Below are 23,400 nucleotides of genomic sequence, written 5' to 3'. Positions count from 1 at the left end.
GGCAGGGAGGGGGGCTCTCACTCCCTGGTGGTCCAGTGGATGGGCTGTGTAGGAGGGGGCTGGCAGCGAGCATTTACTTACCTCTCCTGCAGCTCCCTCCTCCTCCGCACCGGTCCGGTCAGCTCCCTCTGCAAGGCCCAGTGTAAGGCTCGTGACCCCGCGGCTCTTACACTGGGACTTGCAGAGGGAGCTGACCGGCCCGGCGCGGAGGAGGAGGGAGCTGACAGGAGCTGCAGGAGAGGTAAGTAACAGCTTCCTGCCAGCCCCCAACAGCCCCTTGTCTGTATTATGGCAATGTAAGTTGCCATAATACAGACATTGACTCGAGTATAAGTCTAGTTGGGTTTTTTCAGCGCAAAAAATGTGCCAAAAAACTAGACTTATACTCGAGTATATACGGTAATTATTAGGCAACTTAACAAAAAACAAATATATACCCATTTCAATTATTTATTTTTACCAGTGAAACCAATATAACATCTCAACATTCACAAATATACATTTCTGACATTCAAAAACAAAACAAAAACAAATCAGTGACCAATTTAGCCACCTTTCTTTGCAAGGACACTCAAAAGCCTGCCATCCATGGATTCTGTCAGTGTTTTGATCTGTTCACCATCAACATTGCGTGCAGAAGCAACCACAGCCTCCCAGACACTGTTCAGAGAGGTGTACTGTTTTCCCTCCTTGTAAATCTCACATTTGATGATGGACCACAGGTTCTCAATGGGGTTCAGATCAGGTGAACAAGGAGGTCATGTCATTAGATTTTCTTCTTTTATACCCTTTCTTGCCAGCCACGCTGTGGAGTACTTGGACGCGTGTGATGGAGCATTGTCCTGCATGAAAATCATGTTTATCTTGAAGGATGCAGACTTCTTCCTGTACCACTGCTTGAAGAAGGTGTCTTCCAGAAACTGGCAGTAGGACTGGGAGTTGAGCTTGACTCCATCCTCCATCCTCATTTCATCAGTCCATAAAACCTTAGAAAAATCAGTCTTGAGATATTTCTTGGCCCAGTCTTGACGTTTCAGCTTGTGTGTCTTGTTCAGTGGTGGTCGTCTTTCAGCCTTTCTTACCTTGGCCATGTCTCTGAGTATTGCACACCTTGTGCTTTTGGGCACTCCAGTGATGTTGCAGCTCTGAAATATGGCCAAACTGGTGGCAAGTGACATTTTGGCAGCTGCATGCTTGACTTTTCTCAGTTCATGGGCAGTTATTTTGCGCCTTGGTTTTTCCACACGCTTCTTGCGACCCTGTTGACTATTTTGAATTAAACGTTTAATTGTTCGATGATCACGCTTCAGAAGCTTTGCAATTTTAAGAGTGCTGCATCCCTCTGCAAGATATCTCACTATTTTTGACTTTTCTGAGCCTGTCAAGTCCTTCTTTTGACCCATTTTGCCAAAGGAAAGGAAGTTGCCTAATAATTATGCACACCTGATATAGGGTGTTGATGTCATTAGACCACACCCCTTCTCATTACAGAGATACACATCACCTAATATGCTTAATTGGTAGAAGGCTTTCGAGCCTATACAGCTTGGAGTAAGACAACATGCATAAAGAGGATGATGTGGTCAAAATACTCATTTGCCTAATAATTCTGCACTCCCTGTAGTCATGAAAATCAAGATAAACAGACATTGCAATACATTTGTGACATATATTGTACAGTGTATTCTGTTGTGCGTGGGCTTTGCTTGAGAGTAGGGTCTTTCTTATATTTGTGTCTAGGTTGAAGTCAAGTGGTGATAGCTGGTGTCTGATTAGTGAGTGTCTTTCGTGTGGTCGTTGCTTGACGTTAAGCCCTTGTGCTACTATAGAAACTACTGGTGTGTGAGTGGCAGTCATTGTTATCCTCTTCGATGGGTCGTGTTTGTGTATTGCATCTGAGTTGGTCCCTATGTTACTGTTGTGGCTGCATAGGTAGCCTGGCGTGGTCTTGGCGCTATGTGTATTGTGGAGGCGTGGTGCACTTCCGTGTTCCCCATTTGTCCGGGGCTTGGCATAACTCGTCTTGGAAGTGGGGGCCTGAATTGTTTTGTGTGAAGTTGCAATTCAGTAAGATGAAAATAAACATAAAAAAAGAACTAGAAAAACTTTAGCAGGACATTTTTTTGTCCACTTAAGGTGGGGACTGATTGAGCTCTGAATCGCAAGGGCAGAAAGTCCCAAAATATGAGGCATTGTCTGCACCCGGTGGGTCTAGTGATTTCTGAGGTAAATGAAAGCAGGTATGAATCCAATGACTGACTGAAAATGGGAATGCTTAACAATAAGTTTAAAAGAAAAACCACTTCGGAAAGCATCTGGTTTAAAGTCCTTCTTGGATGAGAGAGTCTCGTGCGGGCGTCCGACGTTCACGTGATGGCAGCTGTGGCAATCCCCGCTCCTTGTGGGATGAAGGGCATGATCCTTACTGGTCCCATCTTGGTTTTGCTGTGGGTAGCTCTGAGGCGGCTACTGTCGGCAAGCCCTCCAGTGGCAGTCCGAGTTGGCGCAGCAGGGCATTTGCTTCTTGGAAGTCCGAGATGGAGTGGACCTGGTTGTCATGCATCACCTGCAGTGTGCACAGTGAGTGCCAGTGGTATTTAAAATGGTGGGCCCTATGCAGTGTGGTGAAAGTTTGCAGGGACCTGCGCCACTGTAGGGTGTCGCCAGATAGGTCAGAGTAAAAGGATATTTTCAAAGCTGCAGGTGGCAGACCCTTTCAGGGCCTCGAGGACCGCCATTTTGTCAGCCGAGTTCTTGAACCTTAACCCGAGGTCTCGCGGGGCCACCTCCGGGAATCCGAAAGGCCATGTCAAAGCCGATGCTTCTGGCTTGTTTGGGTGCCAGTAAGGCTACTGTGAGCTGACTTAGGAAATGTAGGATTTCCTCAGTGGGGAATATCTTCTGTGACTCTAAAGTTATTGCGCGACTCGCATCCTTTATTGCCGCAAAGTTTTGGTGTATTGCTGTTTAAGTGCCTGTATTTCTTGTCTGAGGTCTGAGCTCCGTGATGTCTTGCGATTGTTGCTTCCACCACGTCAATGCGGCCCACTAGGCCTGTGAGGTCTGCTCGCAGCTGTGTGACATTCGCTTGGAGAATCCTCTGCAAGTCACCCAGCATGGTTTTTAACATTGTCGCTGTTACTGGCCCCATTTCTCCTGGGCTCGTTACTGTTTGTGGAGATCTCGCAGAAGGTAAGCTGGCAGTGGCCTTGCGTCCGGCAGAATAAATCTCCTATGCCGACCCCTGGTTTGGGTCGGTCCATATTTTGCTTCTTTGTTTTTCTTCCCATTGTGGTTGTGGGGTTTGGGTCACTTTGATCAGTGTCTGGGTCATAGTAAAAGGCCAATTTTTGCTGTGTAGCTAAAGAGGCCATCTAGCAAGCGTCTGCCCGGTTCAGCCATCAAGCTCCGCCCCCAGTGTTAAACTATTTTCATGCAGTTTAAAACTAAATGAGGATCCATTTCCAGTCTGTCCCCTGCTGTAGGTATGGCTGAAGCAGAGATTACACCCTTCCTTAGCTTTATCAATTCATTTCAAACATTGGGCCACTGGGACAGGCCAAAAGTTGTCTGCTGACACTCTGACTGCTCATCTGGCTGATGCGTCATCATTAGCCTGAAAAACACCAAGGGGATGGACTGTTGGGGGAGACTCTTGTTTAGCATTACACCATTAAAAACAGTTTAACACTGAATAGTGCCAGGGGACTCTAGGCATTATTTTTTTTTTGTTTAATTCTTTATTTTTGTTCATATCGCATGTTCACAGCTTTTTAACGGCATTATATGGCCATATGTAGGTAACATGGCGTAAAAACATTGTACAGGTAAAATCACATTAGCCATAGATGCGTAACCGCCTAACATCAGGCTTGTATATGCAACATGAGGTTTTTGATAGGAAAAGTGTAGGTTTAAGTAAAACTAGAAGGAATGGATATCAGTAGACTCTAGGCATTATGACCACTTCAATTAGTTGGAGCAGTTACACTGTTTGCAGTTAGTATTCCTTTAAGTGTCCCTGAGTATTGCGTGGGGTGCTACTCTTAAAATATGGTAAATAATCTGTCCAAGGTAGGGATTTAATTTTCAGATTGAGGAGGTTAGCTGAGCCTATTTAATTAGTATTTGTGCAGTAGCATTTTTGGATTTGGAGTGCACATGGTGATGTCTGATCAATGCCAGATACATCCTCATCACTTTTGCATTATTGGAAAGGTGCCATGGATTGCTTTTTAAAAAGGTTACTATAAATATGGGATATTTTAATTTTCCTTGTGTCTGTAAACAGTAAGATTATTACAGAGTAGAGAATTTTCTTAGATTTTGACCATAAACTTTCTAAAATTTAAATTGCTTAAGAAGGTTGCTGTGTTTAGTATTGAACCTGCCTGAATCAAAAGGTGCACAGTTCCATGGAATATTTCTATATTGGTTGGAGTTTGGGGTCAGTTAGTCCTAAATAACGTCTGTAGAAAGATTTGTGATGAAAATTCTCATGCATTTAAAAGTTATCCATAGTCAATAACACGCTTGTTGTCTGACGACTGTCTATATCTCTAGCACCTCTGTGGAGCATGGATGAGCAAGAAAACTGACAATTCTTTTCTGACAGCATGTTTATGTATACACAATGATACACCCACACAGTCTAATTTTTATACACTATATATACTGTAAGTAGCTCTGCTCCTATGAGGAGGTCAGAGGGGCAATCAACACTTACTGTTCAGCTCAGAAAAGCGTCTGTTCTCTTTAGTCTCCCGTTAAAAGCATCCCTAACAAGATCCAAACATTGAAACCGGGGCAGATCCAAAGCCAAAACGCAGGTGGGCACTGCTGGAATTCGCAATGAATTCTAAAACGTGGACACGTTTACAGATCTACAAATATGCATACAGTGACAAATACCTACTCACGTTTAAGCATTCAGCTTCTGCACTGACACTAATGCCCTGATTCCTGTCTGACAAATTAATTAGATGTCTCCTTTCCCATGTATGGGAATTATAGGCATTGTTAGGGGGGCAGATGGGGGCCGTTGGTGTAGAAGGCGGGAGGATATAAGTGTTTTTTATGTTATTTTACATTTTATATCAGGCAGCTGCTTTTTAAAGCAATTGCCTATTAAAAAAAAAATATATCAGCAGTATAATGCTTCATCAGGATAAATAAGGGCAGGGGCGGTGCCATCCCTGATGTTAGTCAGGAGGGATGCTGGGGAAGAGAACATTGTTTTACCCTCCTCAGATTGTTACATAGTGTGGCAGGATTCCATAGAATCCCAGGTTATGCAAAATGTGCTTGCTTCTAGCTATACTTTCATTGCAATCCCAGAGAGCATCAGCAATATACTATTCGTGAGTGGACAGGAGGGGAAATAACTTAGAAAGGTGAGAATATTGCATAACACATCCCCACCTCTCTGTTAGTGTAGTGGTCATCAAGTTGTTCTTTTAAGGATAAGTCCAATGTGTTTATGGAACCTAGCAATGCCTCTGACTTTAATGCAATCATGTGGGACAGAGTAGGGTTGACCCTGACCCATTGGTTAACCCCTGTTGCCTGCTGGATATAAATTCCCCTGGCTTCTCGGTGGAAGCTTTTGCCCTGGTGGCCCACCCTGGATCCACCAGTACTAGAAACCCTGGATCTCATGCACACCATACATGTTCACATACATACATGACTCCACAAACAATGACTTGCATGAAGAATGACTGTTCTAGACTGCTTTGACTGTGACCTACAGTGGTTTATATAAACACAAGGCCTCCTGCAAGTAATGAGTTAATACATCTTTACCATCATGCAGAAACTTTCAATTCAGGAGCTAAATAAACAAAGAAACAACTTATTAATATTAATGAGAATCTCATTATCTTGTGGATGGAGTAACAGCTATCAGATACTGCTAGAAGACAGGGATTTTCTCTTCTGTAGCTTTCACATATCACGCTCCTTATCTGTCTCACTTGCTTTCTGAATCTCATGCTTTATATTGCACTTAATTTTATTACACAAATAACAATCCCCTGAGTGTTCTTTTTGGGGTGAATTCTTTTAAGGAACACATGGAATTTTCCTAGATGGAGCTTAAGTCTTCTTAAACAATGAGAAGACAATCTGTCCCAGCAAACTGGATGATGCCTATCCCCGAAAACTGGATGAGTCTGCCTTGACTATTTCATTCCTTTTTTCCTTTCTCTCTCTCTTCACCTCAGATTCTAGTTAGAACCCAAATAGTGTTGTCTTTAGCATCTTAATATTCTTTCCTGTTCAATTTCCATCTCTCTTTCCTTCTGTCCTACAATGTTTCCATGTTCTGTCGCCCACTAAGTCTGATGTTCCTGGCTTATCTAAGCAGTAAACTGTGAAGAGAAGAAACAACAGAATTGGGAATCTTCCCCATGTTCTCCGTGTCACTAAAGTGCCGTTTTGGGATTGTAAGGAGGCGAGGGAAAGGTATAGTACTGCGCACAGCTGAAATCATTCAGGCTTATATGTAATGTTCGTTAAGTACTCATTTTTGTATATTCCTTTGAGGTCAGGAACAATCGAGTACCTGGGCGCTGTCCCCTTGGGCCACCTCCTTAAGCCTTGTAGAGGGATATTTGTTGTAAACTATGTATTTAGAGATTGCTAATGTGCTGCGTGCTAAAGAATATGTACTGAGTTGCATAGAAAATGCACTGATTTTGAAGTTCTGCAGTGTGTGGATTATTTTCTATTAACCGTTTGTAGATGAGATAAAATTAATATATTTTAAATCAAATCTATGATGTGTATATTGTGGTTTTTTTTAATTAAAGGAACGCTCCAAGCAGCAAGATAAAAAATCAGTAGTATGCACATAGCTCACAAGTGCCAATCATTATGAGGTTCAGTTCTTACTTTGGATCAAAGTCCTTCCGCCCCTCTTTTCCATTAGCTTGAAATGTTTAATTTTGTATAAAAGTGTATCATGGGGACGGAGTCCTATAACTCAAGGTAACAAGTCTTTAAACTACAATAAATAGAATTAGAAATTAGTCTGTGTAAATAAGATACATTTGTTCTTCCTTTTTTAGTGAACTAAATGGTTATCCGTATTTCATGAAATCTCTATAATTTTGGTAATCTCTAACGTCCTGGAATCATCCAACCCCTGGTCACACAGCCAGCTTTAAACCCCCAAAATGAAATTGTCCTCTGTAGACCATTCGAAAGGTTGAGAGGCATGAATTTGAAAGAACTCCTTGTTAGTCAACGTCACGCCAGGTACATAATATTGGTTTATTTGTGGAAGACAGTAGCAGTTCCACTTTAATTTTATTTAAAAATAACATTGCGTAGCTGATGCAAGTCACAAGCTAAGGATGCCAGAAGTCCACTACTTCTGTAGACTTTAAAATGTATTCTCTATTATCCATTCTCTTCTCTGAAGATAGTTATCCTGTTTCCTTAGTTAATGCTCTTTATATATCTGAAAGCTTCAGTCTTCTCGACGCTCTCTCCCAGCTCTATCCCAAGGCATGCAACTGAAAATAAATTAGTATTAAAAAGAAAAAAAGCTGAGTTGTGTGAGAGGCTGTGTAGGAGAAAGGTAAGAATACTTGGTTAAAGCAGAATCAGCAGTTGGAGATTCAAGATACAGGAGAGGAATATGCTGATTCCTGAAGGGTCCCAGCTGAATTGCTGTACTGCACTATAGGCTTTTGGAATTATTCCAGCAAGGGCAATTCTCCATGGCTCACAATTCCTGGAAATGAGCAGATACACTGCTGAACACTATGATGTATAACTTTGGTTGTCCAAGTAAGATAAGAAAGAAAAAAAAAATCACAATTCTTTTATTTCTCTGAGCGTAAGTGCTAAGTAGTAATTGTGTGATTTATCTTTTAGAAAGAACCACTTTGTTTTTTTTAAGAAAGTGTCTCACAAAATTGTTTACATAAGTGTTTTCTCTTGAGCATCAAATTAACAAGCATAAATTCTTGACAATAAAAACCTTTTGATGCTTGCGTCAATATGTCAAGTACTTAATGTTGATGGTAGAAAGAGGATCCAAGCACTCCAAGTATCTTTAAATGTATTTATTGGGACAAGCGAGACACTGGTGTCTCACTTGTCCCAATAAATACATTTGAAGATACTTGGAGCGCCTGGATCCTCTTTCTACCATTGATATCAACTCTTTAGGGCTGCTGCCTGCCCTTTGTCCAGTTTAGCACGTGATTGGAGGAGGGTGTTTTTTTCTTCTTTCCTTTTTTTTCTCTTTTTGCAAGTACTTAATGTTGAGCATCAAATCATTTTGGTGATGGATTATTGAATGAGTAAAGTCTCATGGTTGGCGAAGGTCTGAGATATAAATAAAGGTATTCAGTAGCCAGCATGTGGCAAAAGCATCCCTGAAGGGCCTCTCTTACCCTGCCAATGTCATAAGAAATAGATTGGTAGTCTTTGCTGCCATCTCTATGTACTTACCATAAAGTAGGCCCTTATCAGCTCTCTAATAAGCAGATTAATGATATGCATTAATGCAACAACTTAGGGTCACTGAGGACTTCTAATGCTGCTTCTTATAAAAAGATGAACTTCGGCACTTTATTTTATTTTTTACCTGGGTAAATACATTTAGACTTTCTCTCAATGTCAAGTGTGCATTAAGGTACATGTTATTATTAGCCAGCTCACTGATGTTTACGGTATATTATTGAGGTCAGATCTTGTAAATTGATCCTGGAACCGAACCTACACTCCGAGGTCTAAAGAGGTACTTTTAGTAATTAATGCATTAATAGTGCACTCTTTAGTCAAGTAGAAATGTTTTAGGTATGGTTTATTATTAACAAAAGCATGAATTTGGAGTCTTACATAGAGAATGAGAGTCTCAGCATAGAGTACAAGTCATTTCAGGCTTAACAACTTCCTATTTACCCAGAATGAGAGTGTGGTCTAATGTTAAAAGAGTTTATTCACAAAACCATGAGTGAGTGGTCAGAAATTATCCAGGGAATCAGCTCTTATGGCCTAATATTTATAATTTACAGCTCAAGTTGTACCCATTCACAGTTTAGTCAATAAACCAATGAACATATGATGAATTTTATCTGCAAGAATGCCACTAACACATCACCCTATGTGCTGCAGACATATTGACTCCAAACAGCATGTGGGTCCATCACTATTCACTAACTTTGGCTCTACCAGTGCACGATGTAAGACTCACCCATATGGTTATTCCATACCTCCCAAGTGATCCTACTTAGGAGGGGCCGTCTCTTCCTTGTGCCCACATCCCTCTGTCCCTCCTTTCTAAGAGTTCCATATTGTTTGTACGTCTCAGGGTATAACAGAGCTCAATATAAAATTTGATTTAGAAAGGTAGGCACACTCCAATTTATCTCAGCAAATACAAATACTTAGATAGGGTGCTGACTCAAGGGTCCTATATCCCAATAAACTAAAACATTTACAAACAATGCCAAGTGAGGAGCACAACCATTAAAATAAAAATAAACTTTATTGATTAGGACGAATGTACAAGGTATCCCTGAATGGTATGAAAAACATAAACAATAATATCAAAGTAACAATCCATGCAAAAAAAAACATAGTATACATAAATCACATGTATTCATGCAAACAGAAACAGAGATGCAGCAGTGCTATACAGTACATGATATAGAGTTCACAATGATACATTAAAGGAAACCTAACCAATATCGAAATACATACCATAAGAAGAGACAACAGAAATATTAAGAATAGGGAGATAATTAAAATTGCCCCCAATGTTTCGGCAAAATATCAAGCCTTGATAAATATATATAATAGAACTCCACAGGAATAATACTCACAGTAATGTGTCTTTAAACTACAATGAATGTGTTTAGAAATCAGTCTGTGTAAACACAATACATTGTTCTTGTTCTTCATCACATTTTAATTGCATTAATTGTTTTTAGTAAGTCACCTCATATTTTTAAGGACAGCCCGTGCCACACCCCCCCTCCTACTCCCCAACAATTTAAAAGGAAACTGTCAGGCTTTACCTGGCCCACCCTCCCCCATTGTGATTTCATTAAAGAGGTGGGTGTTACACTTTTGTAAAATCCACCTCTGATCCGCCTTCGCATCCTCTGGTCTTCATTGATTTGTCCTGTTTGGGGTCACTTCATTGCCAGCATGCCGGCATCTGAACGGAGTTACGTTATATTACTCTGTTCCTGCAACTCCCTAATCAGCCCGGGCTAGGGAGTTTCCTACTGTACATGTGCTGTGGTTGCTATGGGTGGAGAGCAGAGGGACGTCCTGTGTGAGATCTTCTGTTCTCCCTGGCACTCAAACCCTCGGCATTCAATGTCTGCCGAGAGGAATTGAGAGTCAGATGGGAAAAGAAAAATAAATAGTTTAAATTGTTTTTTTTTCTCCAAATCTATACATTTGCTGGCAAAACTGCTTGCACAGTGTACAGATAGGTACAGTGTGCAGTCTGCTTTTGGTATGACTAGTCAAGTGTACAGTTAAAATATTTCACCCGATCCATGGAATAAACTGTTCAATAAATATCTCAAGGGGCACACCATAAAAGACAGCAAATTAATGTAAATTGGTCCTGCGGACAGATATTCTATAGATAATAGTGGGGTGGGGGTTAAGTGCTCTGTTCCACAGAATCTACATTCTGTTACGGAACTTAGAGATAGCTCAAGACGAGTTACTCCACATTCTGCATTTTTAATTCTCAGTCTCTCTCAGCACCCCACGCATACCTCATCATCGGTGACCAACTACAACTGTGTGTTGAACTGCAGCTCCCAAAATTCTCAGGCAGTTACCGCAGGAACAGCAGCTGGAACATGTGTTGATATTGTGAGTTCTATGCAATAAAATGTTGTTGTACTGTGCTGCAGTTTATGTTGGTGTTATATAAATAGATAATAATGAGTAAGAAAATGCAGAAGGAGCAAGTCCTCCTGCATATTTAATGCCAGGGACTCTCCTGTGTATTAATAAGGAAAAGGAACGGAATATTTAAGAATTGTTCGTGTAATGTTGCTTTGCTGTTTGCAAAATGTTAGTCCCAGAGTTCCAGCATGTTACCATGGTTACTATACCATTATGATATACATCACTTTTTTATTTTTGGTAACACATTTTCAAAGACAGGAAAACCAGTGTCAATTTGTGTGTGTTTTTTTAATCCTTGTTTAAGCTCGGTAACAGTAATGGCTTTATAGGAGCTAGCTTGAAGCACAGAATCCACAGCCAATCTGGGAGCTTCAGATAGAGCTCTGGACACATTCCAGCTCCACTAAGTGCAAATCCAGGGCATCACCAGCTATGATATACATATCCGCTTACTGAACATTAAGTGTCTGATCTGAATATTATCTATGTACACAGTGCTTACAGCCAGGCTTGGATCTACCCTCCTTGCAGCCCCAAGGCCAATTTCCCCCCTGCCCCCCCTATATGTTTATACAAAAAGTTTATGTATTTGGCAGTATGTGTGAATGTGACAAGGTGGGTGGTTGAATGATAAGTGGGGCAGGATTTGGAGAGAGTGAGTGTGTCTGTAGGCTGCTTGTTGGGTTGTGTGTGGGCAGGGGGTGGTTGCTTATGGTGGTGGTTGTTTCTGGGGATTCGGGGATGGTTGCTTGTGGGGTTGTGTTTGTGTGTGTGTGTCGGTGGCTGCTTGTGAGGTTACATGTGTGAGAGTAGGCTACTTGTGTTGTGTATTTCTGTGGAGTTAAACAAACGGAGGCTGCTTGTAGGGTTGCTTGTGTGGATGGGGCTGTTTGCAGAGTAGTATGCGTCTGTGCATATGAATAGGGGCTGTATGAGAATAGCGCTGTAGTGTGTTTAGGGGGATAAAGGCTGTAGTGTGTGGTTAGGTGACACAGACTGTGGTGTATGTTTGGAGGGATTAGGGGCTGTATGTTGTGTTTGGGGGGTAGGAGTTAGTGTGTATGTTTGGGGGATAGGGGCTATAAGGTATGTTTGGGGGGATTGTTGCTTTTGTGTGTTTGTTGTGGAGGGAATTTTGGCTATATTATGTGTTGGACAGAAATTGGGGCTGTAGTGTGTTGGAGGGAAATTGGCATTTTAGTGTGTGGTGGCAATTAGGGCTGTGGTGTTTGTGTTGGTTGGTATTGGGAATGTAGTTTATCTGTGCAACTGCTGAGTGTATGTGTGCAGGGGATATAGGCTGTTGTTGGTGTTTAAGGTTGATGGGAATATTCTCAATGACTTCACATAGAGCAGTCTTCCAATAGTTCAAATGTTTCTGCACGGGACACAGTAAACATTATGTGCCTGTTTTATACTACAAAGGTGATTTGAAAACCGACATAGAAAATACAGGAGGATACTAGAAGAAATGAATAAATCTTTCCACTCAGTTAAGCTGGGGAATGCTTTCCTGATGTGCTGTTTTAGCTTAAGCTTAATTCACAATTCATCACAATGCATTGCTTAGTACACGGGTTGGCAACCTTTTAGTAGTACTGTGCCAAAACAAGATCTTAAAGTCTTTTTTTTTTTTTTTAGGTGTGTGTTGCCATATTGTGCTTGTGTTATTTATGGGTGCTGCAGTTCACTTGTAGCATTGTATTTGTGTGTATGTGGGCTGTTAGATTGTATATGTTCCTAGTAATTTGTGGTATTGTGTATGATACCTATGGATGTTGGGTGTATATGGGGGCTGCTTGTGGAATTGTGTGTCTGAATGATATGTCACATTGTGTGTTTGGTGGTGTGTATATCTGTGGGCTGTTGTGGTTTGCATGTGAGAGGCTGCTTGTGGGGTTGTTTGCTTGTATGTGGATTGTCAGTGGTTTTGTGTTTGTGGGGACTGTGTTTGTGTGTGCTGTTTGTATTATTTGTATAAGGTGGAGGGTTATTCTGCAGCTCTATGTATATCTTGCAGTGTGGGTGGCTTCTCTGGGGTCCAGTGGGGACCTGGCTGTCCAGGTACAGGTCAAGGGCAGGAGCTGCGATAGCTGCAGTGGACTACTATACTTCAGTGTGGATTCCCATTCAACAGTGGTGGGAGGAAGAGATTACTTTCCCTAAGTGTTGCAATGCGTAAAATAAGGATTGCCTCCCTCCACTTGCAATAACCATTCGGTTGGCACTAGCAGATATTTGAAGTCCCACTGTCTCTGGCATCCTGGAGTGCCCTGCAAAGGCGCCTCAAGTGACATGTATGGCACACGTGCCATAGATTGCTGGGCCCTGGCTTAGTGAATAGGCTGCATAGACATACCCATTACTATATCTTACAGAGAGTAGAATGTATTCCTGGGAGGTATCTTTGGTTAAAACTTTACCATAGAAGCACCTAGTCACAATGAGGGCTATGCCTAGACTTCCAGTGATTTCAAGAAGATTGTCTTGTTGTTAATGTACACATAGTGTTAATGTTACTTAAAGCAATAATCCAGGTAAGAGGTGACCCTTATTTTGTTAATGCATTAAAAATGTATATGCAAAAAAATATTTAATAAAAAGCATATACACCTTCCTGCATTTGCTGCAGTTCCACTGGCTTTGCATCTTCTTCAGTGAGTTTTGACCAATCGAGTATGAAACTCCAATGATGCAATTGATGCTACCAATATTTTAAATAGGAGCTGAGGGTATCCTATAAACCTCTGCCAAGCAAGTAATTCATCAGCTTCAACAATGGACGTGCTGAAGTTCAGCTAAATACTAGGCATGGAGATTAAATTAGTCACAAACTGCAATTTATCTGAGTTTGATGGCTAGGGGACAGTTGTTAAATGTTGAGTTATTCACAGATTAAGTGAGCAGTTACCAGTAGAAAGGAAAAAAATGGAGAGCAGTAAAAAAACAAAACCAAAATCTATATTTATAAATGTTATATTAAACAAATGCATGAGAAAAATATAGATTTTTACTGTTCCTCCATTTTTTTCAATATATTACTTCTTTTCACTTGATCTGTGAACCAAATGGTAGTAAAATCTGCCTATCAGTCTACTGCAGAATATATGCATACTATTTAAATTATGTGTAGTAAATTGATTGGCCCAGTTTCACAGCCTTTTGGATCTCCTGATTCGTTTTCCTGAATCTTTTTTCCTGAATAAAATTCAGACAAGCCAAACGCCATATGGCCAAATTTTGGCCATCCCGAAAAAATAAATATTTTTGGACTAAGTGGTTCAGCCGAAACAATTGTTTCTGCTTTGCATAAGTCTAATTATTACTGAAAGTTGAGTGGTGCTGTCAGAGATGATCATAGTTTTTGGTAAGCTGTAAAGGAATCTGATAATGTATGTGGGGGATTGTGTAGAGGGTACACATCGTAAAAAGTACTTGGATAGGAATAAAAGAATATGTGTTGCTTTGTGATGTCCGTCATAGAGTGGTAGGCTTGAAGCAGTGTGATTTTTGCAAATAACTTCAGTTATAAGCATATTGAGCAGGAAGACAAGGACAGGGAGAATAAATTGTTGGATGCTTGGAATTGTTAGGTATTTAAAATGGTACTATCTTGTTTGAGTCCCATGTTATGTGTTTGAAATACTGTAGGTGTTTCTCAGACCACTTTAATCTGGATCGCCGCCTACGAACGCTCGGAGAACAGAATCAGACACAGGCGAAAACGTACAGTGAGGGAAAAAAGTATTTGATCCCCTGCTGATTTTGAACGTTTGCCCACTGACAAAGAAATTATCAGTCTATAATTTTAATGGTAGGGGTATTTTAACAGTGACAGACAGAATAACAAAAAAAAGTATTTGATCCCCTGCTGATTTTGAAAGTTTGCCCACTGACAAAGAAATGATCAGTCTATAATTTTAATGGTAGGTGTATTTTAACAGTTACAGACTGAATATAAAAAAAAATCCAGAAAAACGCATGTCAAAAAAGTTATACATTGATTTGCATGTCAATGAGTGAAATAAGTATTTGACCGATTTGACTTAGTACATGGTGTTCATTGGCAAACTTCAGAAGGGCCTGTACATGTGCTTTCTTGAGCAAGGGGCCTTGTGGAATCTTGTGCAAGATTTCAGTCCTTCACGGCGTAGTGTGTTACAAATTGTGATCTTGGAGACTATGGTCCCAGCTGCCTTGAGATCATTAACAAAATCCTCCCGTGTAGTTCTGGGCCGATTCCTCACCATTCTCATGATCACACTAGACCGAGAGAGGCTGACAGTTATTTTGTGTTTCTTCCATTTGCGAATAATCTCACCAACTGTTGTCACCTTCTCACCAAGCTGCTTGGCGATGGTCTAGTAGCCCATTCCAGCCTTGTGTAGGTCTACAATCTTGTCCTTGACATCCTTGGACAGTCTTGGCCATGGTGGAGAGTTGGGAATCGGATTGATTGATTGCTTCTGTGGACTGGTTTCTTTTATACGGGTAACGAGCTGAGATTAGGAGCACTCCCTTTAAGAGAGTGCTCCTAATCTCAGCTTGTTACCTGTGTAAAAAAAGACACCTGGGAGCAGGGCTGGTGCAAGGATTTCTGCTGCCCTAGGCAAAGATCCATTTTGCCGCCCACTCATGTTACTCTCTCACTGACAGACACACACACTGGCAGACACACACACTGACTGACAGACACACACACAGACACACACTCACTCACTGACAAACACACACTCACTCACTGACAGACACACTCACTCACTGACACAAACACAGAAACTCAATGACAGACATACACTCACTGACAGACACATAGACACTCACTGACAGACACACACAGACAGACACTAACTGACATACATACATTCACTCGCTGACTGACAGACACACTCACTCACTGACACACACACTCAGAAACTCAATGACAGACATACACTCACTCACTTACAGACACATAGACACTCACTGACACACACACACACAGACACTAACTGACATACATACACTCACTCACTGGCAGACACACACACACTGACAGTCAAACACTCACTTACTGACAGACACACACAAAGGCAGACACTGACATATATGCACTTACTCACTGACAGACACACACACTTACTGACAGACACACACACTGACAGTCAAACACTCACACACTCACTGACATACATACACTCACTCACTGACAGACACAAACACACTCACTGTCAGACACACACCCACACTGACAGTCAAACACTCACTCACTGACAGACAGACAGACACACACACACACAAGCACACTCACTGACAGACACACACACTGACAAACACTCACACACTCACTGACATACATAAACTCACTCACTGACATACACACACACACAGAAACACACTCACTGCCAGACACACACACACTGACAGTCAAATACCAACTCACTGACAGACACACACAGGCAGACACTCACTGACATACACTCACTCACTGACAGACACAAACAAACACAGGCAGACACTGGCTGGCAGACACACACCCACTGACAGTCTAACACTCACTGACAGACACACACACACACACACAGGCAGACACTCGCTGATATACATACACTCACTCACTGACAGACACACACAAACACACACACACAAACACACTCACTGACAGTCAAAGACTCACACACTCACTGAAACACAGACTCAGACATCCAGCCTCCTTACCTCCCTGGGGTCCAGTGTGGGGCAGCTCCTTACTCCTCCAGTTCCCTGTTTAGTATGCCGGGGCCGAAATGACGTCATATTCCGGCTTCCGGCACCACAGAGGGCGCTTGAAGGAGGAGTAGGAAGCTCCCTCATATGCCTGCTCTGCCATACCGATTTAAGGGCAGCGTCGGGGTGCCCAGTGACACGGCTTCTCCGGGCACCCCCATTTTCGGGCGCCTGGAGGATCGGCCCGGCGCTGAGGGGGGCAGCTCTAGAGCCGCTCGCCCAGCACTGGTGGGCACCCCCAGTAAGCCTGTGCCCTAGGTGAATGCCTAGATTGCCTAACGGTGACGCCGGCCCTGCCTGGTAGCCAGAAATCTTGCTGATTGATAGGGGATCAAATACTTATTTCACTCATTGACATGCAAATCAATTTATTACTTTTTTGACGTGCGTTTTTCTGGATTTTTTTTTTTTGTTATTCTGTCTCTCACTGTTAAAATATACCTACTATTAAAATGATAGACTGATCATTTCTTAGCAGTGTTACGAGTCCAGTTTGTTCTGTCTTTCTGTATTGTCTCTTTTTTAATATGTTATTGCATATATTCATATTTTATGAAGTCTGAACTAGTACCATTGCTACCATTGAAACTAGTGTTTCAGTGATTTTAGTGATACTGTTGCAACTATCTATCCACCAATACTGCCTACTCTGACCAGACCCATCCACTAATACTGTCCACGTTTCCTCTTCTAACACTATCTGTCCACTAATACTGCACATTCTTCCCAGACTACCACTATCCATCCACTAATACTGCACATTCTTCCCAGACGTCTACTTTATATCCATTAATACTGCCCAGTCTTACCATACTACCTCTATGTATTCACTAATACTGCCCAGTCTTACCATTCTACCGCTATGTATTCACTAAGCCTGCCCAGTCCACCTGAACTACCTCAATCCATCCATTAATACTACCCACTCTTCCTGGACTTCCACTATGCAGCCATTAATACTGCCCAGTCCTCCAGGACTACCACTAGCCATCCACTAATAATGACCACTTTATGACTCACAATATCCACCTAGTAGTATTGCCCCCAGCTCCTGAACTACCTCAATCCATCCACTAATACTGCCACTGCTCACTCTTATCCGAGTCCTTCTAACAGTCCTGCACCCTGCTTTAAATGCAGAAAACATGTCTTGATTTGACGGTTTCTTCCCCAACTCATCCATCACCAAGGAAGAGAAGCCAATAGGTTAGGCACCTTTAAATCTCTTGAGTCTATATATGTAATTGACATTTTTCTTGCACGGCTGTATGTACACATTATTTCTTTAAACACTGCATACGCCGTTTAATGTTGTATAGCCAAGGGCTCTGTGGAGAAGAAATTGCCCCATTCAGAGGCATTCAATCAGCACAACCTTATCTGCTCTTTTTTTTTATTTTACTTTTTTTTTTATTTGCAGTTGCTTCAAAGGCACAACCTAATTAGCAACATGTAACATAAATAATTATCTTGTGTTGACATTAGTAATAATAAAAAAAATCAACTCAGAGCCTTTGCGTGTGTTTTAATTGCTACTTGCGGGTCCTCTGTGGATCACGTAAAGCTTGAAAGGAAAATTTGAATTAGTGATTTCTGTACAGAGAGGTTCAAAAAGAATGGAGTTTCCGAAATACTTAAATATTTTACATCTCATTTTAAAAGGGAATATTTTTTAAAAAGGGTAACAAGGCCTATCAGACGTGCATCTCCTAAATTCAACTGTGTGACATGTATACAGTGACAAGAAATCTGCTGGTGTGCATTGTTCCCTCTAAGGACGTTTTCTTCCTTATGAGAGGGCCAAAAATTGCAACAGTTAAAGTGGCACTGTCACTTTTCAATTTTATCCTAAAGATAGACTCATTGTGAATAACTCATAACAACTGTTCTGCTATGTAATTGATATCACTAGTCTGCCCCATACAAAGGCCAATTTTGGCAAAAGGTGCATCAATTTGCTTTCAATACTAAATCTTGCCATTCGGCCAACATGCCTATAATATGGTCCTCTATAGAGAATCCTGTGGTCTTGCAGGATTTTCCACAAATAGTGATTTTGTAAACCAAGAGAACTCTGGTGATACAGGAATCTAGTAGATGAAGCTGAAAGGTAAGTATGCGCGAGAGTACAGCATTGGGGTCTAAGGAGGCTCCTGCAAGACCACGAGATCCTCCATAGACAAAGCTAATATCTCTAGGAGATTGAAGCTTCTAGATGGTGGTAGCTCCACCCATATAGTGAAACAATATAAGTAGTCCCTACTTTCGACTGGGTTGGAATTTCAGTAACATTCCAACACAGTCAGTATGAGTATTTTGAATATTCATTTTGTAGGGGCAGTGGGACAGTGCCGATTAAAAGGAGCATCATGATTGGCTTAGCCATTTCCTGGTAGTTGCAAAATCTGAGAAACTTCCAATATGAGTTTGTGCATGTACATTGTCAATCCTTTACCTGTATAATACATTAAAACAGTATGAGTCAGTTCTAGCCTGGAGGGACCTTTTAATTATGCAAGGAATTTCTCATGGGATTAATTCTTGTTTGATGACATTATTTAAATACAGAAAATGATGCGTGTGACCCCAGAGGAAACTGGAATGAAAACACAGTGGTCAGTGTGGTGGTGCCAAGTCCACCAAATAGGGCTTGGACCCAAGCATAAAAGTGAAATCAAAGAGAGAATGTTCCCCCACAGCCCAAGGAAGGAGAGGGGGAACACATTCTGCTGGCTTTAATTGAATAAATAGGGAATAATGCAAAAAGAAAAAACTGCAACCTGTTAAAATATGCCTAGATCCCAGGAAGCTAGAAGGAGGGTAACCAGCTCATGGCTGCAAAGTCTCCCATAATATCCACAACAGAACTACTTTATTAATGTATAACATAAAAAGGGGTATATCAGGAGACATTGCCAGGGCAGGACCCTAAAATACCAGCAAGTATCAGCCCAGCTATTTAAAGCGTAAGGTGAATCCACATCAGAGCAAAAAGAATAGTCAGTAGGGGCTAAAGATATGCCTCCTAAAAACCGACTGAATGGGTCTTTCACCTATGCGGTGCGCTGAGCTAATACCAAAAACAAGGTGGTCTGGGAGGTACAAAGTAGTTTGAAGATTACATTAATATAGCAACAGAGAGCTATAGCATGGTCTCTAAATGCAGATTAGGTAAAGGCTAGTAGGACAGTAAATGAGCATGAGCGGATCTCTAGCTTCTCTGAATCATAAGTCTGGCAACGTCCATGCTAATATAGTATCCCTAATGCTCCAGAAAACACCTTCTTGGGTGTTCTAATGCTGTCCCTTACTGAGCCAAAACTGAGTCCCCCCCCCCCCCCCCCCCCCCCAAGGACCCTCCTTGGTCCTAATACGGATCTAAGCTAAACAAAATCAAAGCGCTAAGCAAAACGTGCCTCCATGAGTGCAATAAAGTGAGAAAAAAAAATTTAAGAACAGCCCGACTCGCGTTTCGGTGCGGTGTCAGACGCACCTTCGTCAGGGACTCTAAGCATATTTTAACAGGTTGCAGTTTTTCTTTTTGCATTATTCCCTATTTATTCAATTAAAGACAGCAGAGTGTGTTCACCCTCTCCTTCCTTTGGCTGTGGGGGAACATTCTCTCTTTGATTCCACTTTTATGACATTATTTACTTCCTGTACTATATTAGTTCATTAAGCTGTAGGGCAGCATTTTTTATGCCCTGCCCTACAGCATAAGGAAATAATATGAGTCCAGGGAATCGTGGTAGATCTCATAAGTATTGCTTCTGGAAGTATGTAGCATTTATATGCTGGCTGAGAGAAGTCAAATAATTCATCACAGCAGTTCATTTGCAGTTCCTGCCGTAATTAATTAATTGATGTCACTTTCTGTTAGTGCTTCACGGAGAAAGAACAATACATCATTAAGGGGTGGGGGAATCTAGCTGTATTTTAGTATGAAGCATCATTCAGTGATACCCCTGGCAGAATTGTGACCCCCATGGCACTGGATTTTAACTCACGTCTCCAACAAAAAGCTGTTTAGAACAGAACAACCAGATGTCTCCTTTAACAAGGCATGGTGATGGATAACATTTATATATATATATAGGATTGCTTTAAAACTATCAAAGAGTAGTTTTATTTCAAAGAAAATATGAACACTTTACTATAGGAATTTAAGAACTATAAACAGAACTTGTGTTCTGTTTCTGTTGTTATACAAATCTCTGTAGAGCTTGCAGTCTGTTTATGATGTCATAGTCAGCTCTATAGGGCTTACAATCTCACGCCATAGATCCTCTATAAACCTTGCAATATAATATAATGTATGACGTCATAGCCAGTTCTACAGTGCTTTTATGGCTCATTTATAAAGCCATCAATGACCCTATAGAGCTTGCTGTCTGTTTCTGATATCACAGCCAGCTCTCTAACCAGATGTATAGTGTTTATGATGTCATGGACAGCTTCATAGAGCAATATATTTATGATGTCATAGCCAGCTCTGTAGAGTTTGCAATCTATGGTGTCACAGCAATTTGTTTCTGGTGCCATAAATGATTCTATAGAGCTTGCTGATCCAGATTTATAGGTTGCAGTTTGCTTATGATGTCATAGCCAGTTGTATAATGCCTATAATATGTTTATTATGCCACAGTCAACTTTATAGCCATATTGATAGGTTGCAGTCTGTTTATGTCATGTTTATGATGACCTTTCCAGGAGTCTGTAGCAGAGGCACAGCGTGCACAAGACAGTAATACCGGCGGTTCCTCTAGGATGCATGAGAGCAAATTTTCCAATGTTTGATACTCCATTAGAAGCTCTGTTACCTGAGTAGGCAGGCAGCACAGGCTTTAGGATACAGCTGTCCAGGAAAAAAAGTGACAGCTGATTGAGAATGAATGTTACAGAGGGAATAAAGCAGGGAGCCTCTAGAAAATAGATAGTCTGGAAGTTAGCAATATCAGAGATATTCCAACATAAACTTATTTTTGTACATTGTTATTTAGGACACTGCTTTATATGCAACGAAATTGCTTTAAATTTGAAGTGTTTTTTTCCAAGTTGAATCAGAATTTATTTTTAACAAATGTCAGATAAAATAACAGGTGAATTAGCCAACCATAACAGAGGGCTGGGTTGTAATCTGGCATGAGCTGCTGCTGGCAGATTCAGCTTTGATTATTCAAAATGATTCGATATTTTTTAAATTGGGAGAGATGGCTGGAAGTGAGTAGTGAATTTAAATGGATGGACAAACTAATTTTTGAAATGTAGGACAAAATATTTAGTTCAGAAAAGTAGGGAGAATTATTTGAAACCAGTTATTTTACCCTAAATTATGCAGTTTGTGTTCTTCATTCACCACAATGCAACGTTAATGGAATATATATATATATATATGCATTCCTGACCCTATAGTGTTAAAAACTCCATCTAGCCCCCCTGTTCCTCCTTGCCCCCTTAAATATAGTCAAAGCTTACCTTGACCCTAATCTGCTTGTTTGGCTGACATCACCAGAAGTTATTCTCTGAGCCAATCACAATGCTTTCCTATATGATTGGCTGAGATTGACTTGGAGATGTGGCAGGGGTGGAGCCAAATGCCACCCTAGCCAATCAGCATCTCCTCATAGAGATGAATTAAAGCAATGCATCTCTAGGAGGAACATTCAGTGTCTCCATGCAGAGGGTGGAGACACTTAATGTCAGCAGCACTGCCTAAGGAAGCTCCTCTAGTAGCCATCTGAGGAATGGCCATTGAGGGTGTCCCTAGGCTGTAATGTAAACACTGCCATATAATATTATGGAGGGCTCGTGCCCAGAGTTGTCGGGGAGGGGACGCCGGGGTGTGGGAATACGTCAGGCCTGAGGTATGTCAGATTAGATTTGCAGCTGTTTGAAGATAGTGGTTCTTGTTCTATGTAGGCCATAAGCAGTAGGACATAGTGGTCAAGTAAAAGTATACTTATATTATTTGTGAGTGGATTTTCCCCTAGGTACAGGGTATTTGTACATTTTATCTGTTCCTGAGCTGGGGTTTGTGTCCTTCACTCTTGGTTGGAAGGGGGATCCCTCCAAAAGGGAATTCTCACCCGTAGTGTATACTTTCTCAAATTTATATTCCAAGTCTTTTTCCTATTTTGTTGCTTTTTCTTTTTAAGATGACCTCAGTTGTAAAGCCCTTCTCCAGAAGGGCTTAGCTCTTTCCTCACTAAATTTGCAGGGGCTTCATGTCCTGGAAAAAGGATCAGATTGCTGAGGGACCTGTGGGCTCAAAGAGTGTTGATAGCTTTCATACAGGAGACTTACTTTAAGGAGCACTCCCACCCGGCTTAAAAAGATGCCTTATTCCCCTCAAGGCCATCTTTCCGCATAGGCACTTGCATGGGGTGCCCACCGCACTGCCCAGTGTAACCGGGCCGACATGGGAGATCCTTTAATCTCCCCTGCCCGCCCTTGGAGAGGCAGCTCTGCTCACATGCTCTGGGCCTTCTCAAGGATCTCCCTCACCGACCCAAAGGCCCTTTGTTCATGATAGGGAGGAGGGAGCTGGGAGGAAGTTCCTCCCATGAGAATGCTGCATGGAGCATTGCCGCGCGTTGCCATTGCAATGCTCCGACACAGCACTCACCTTGTGGAAGGACAGGAAACAGGATAGAGGAGCTGCAGGCTGTAGATCTACTACTCATCACCGTACCACCAGGGCTGGCAGTGTCCCCCCTCCTTCTCCTCCTTCAAGGTAACACACACTGCACCCCTCACACA

General features: G+C 41.6%; 1 protein-coding gene across 6 annotated transcripts in view; it reads left to right on the top strand.

Annotated features, from left to right (window-relative positions):
• The window catches only part of GRIP2 (glutamate receptor interacting protein 2), a 383,817-nt gene that overhangs the window by 258,612 nt on the left and 101,805 nt on the right, over positions 1–23,400 (top strand). Inside the window, exon 1 of one of the 6 annotated variants that reach the window (XM_063426281.1) lies at positions 6,407–6,465. The exons of the other annotated variants lie outside the window; for them this stretch is intronic. Within the exon in view, the coding sequence (XP_063282351.1) occupies positions 6,411–6,465 (55 nt within the window). The 5' untranslated portion in view covers positions 6,407–6,410. Of the gene's footprint in view, positions 1–6,406; positions 6,466–23,400 lie in introns of those variants that run through there. 6 annotated transcript variants of the gene reach the window in all.

This window comes from Pelobates fuscus, chromosome 7 (assembly GCF_036172605.1).
Source record: "Pelobates fuscus isolate aPelFus1 chromosome 7, aPelFus1.pri, whole genome shotgun sequence".
NCBI lineage: Eukaryota > Metazoa > Chordata > Amphibia > Anura > Pelobatidae > Pelobates > Pelobates fuscus.
The sequence above is the reverse complement of the archived record's forward strand: the minus strand, read 5'-3'. Positions and strand labels throughout refer to the sequence as shown.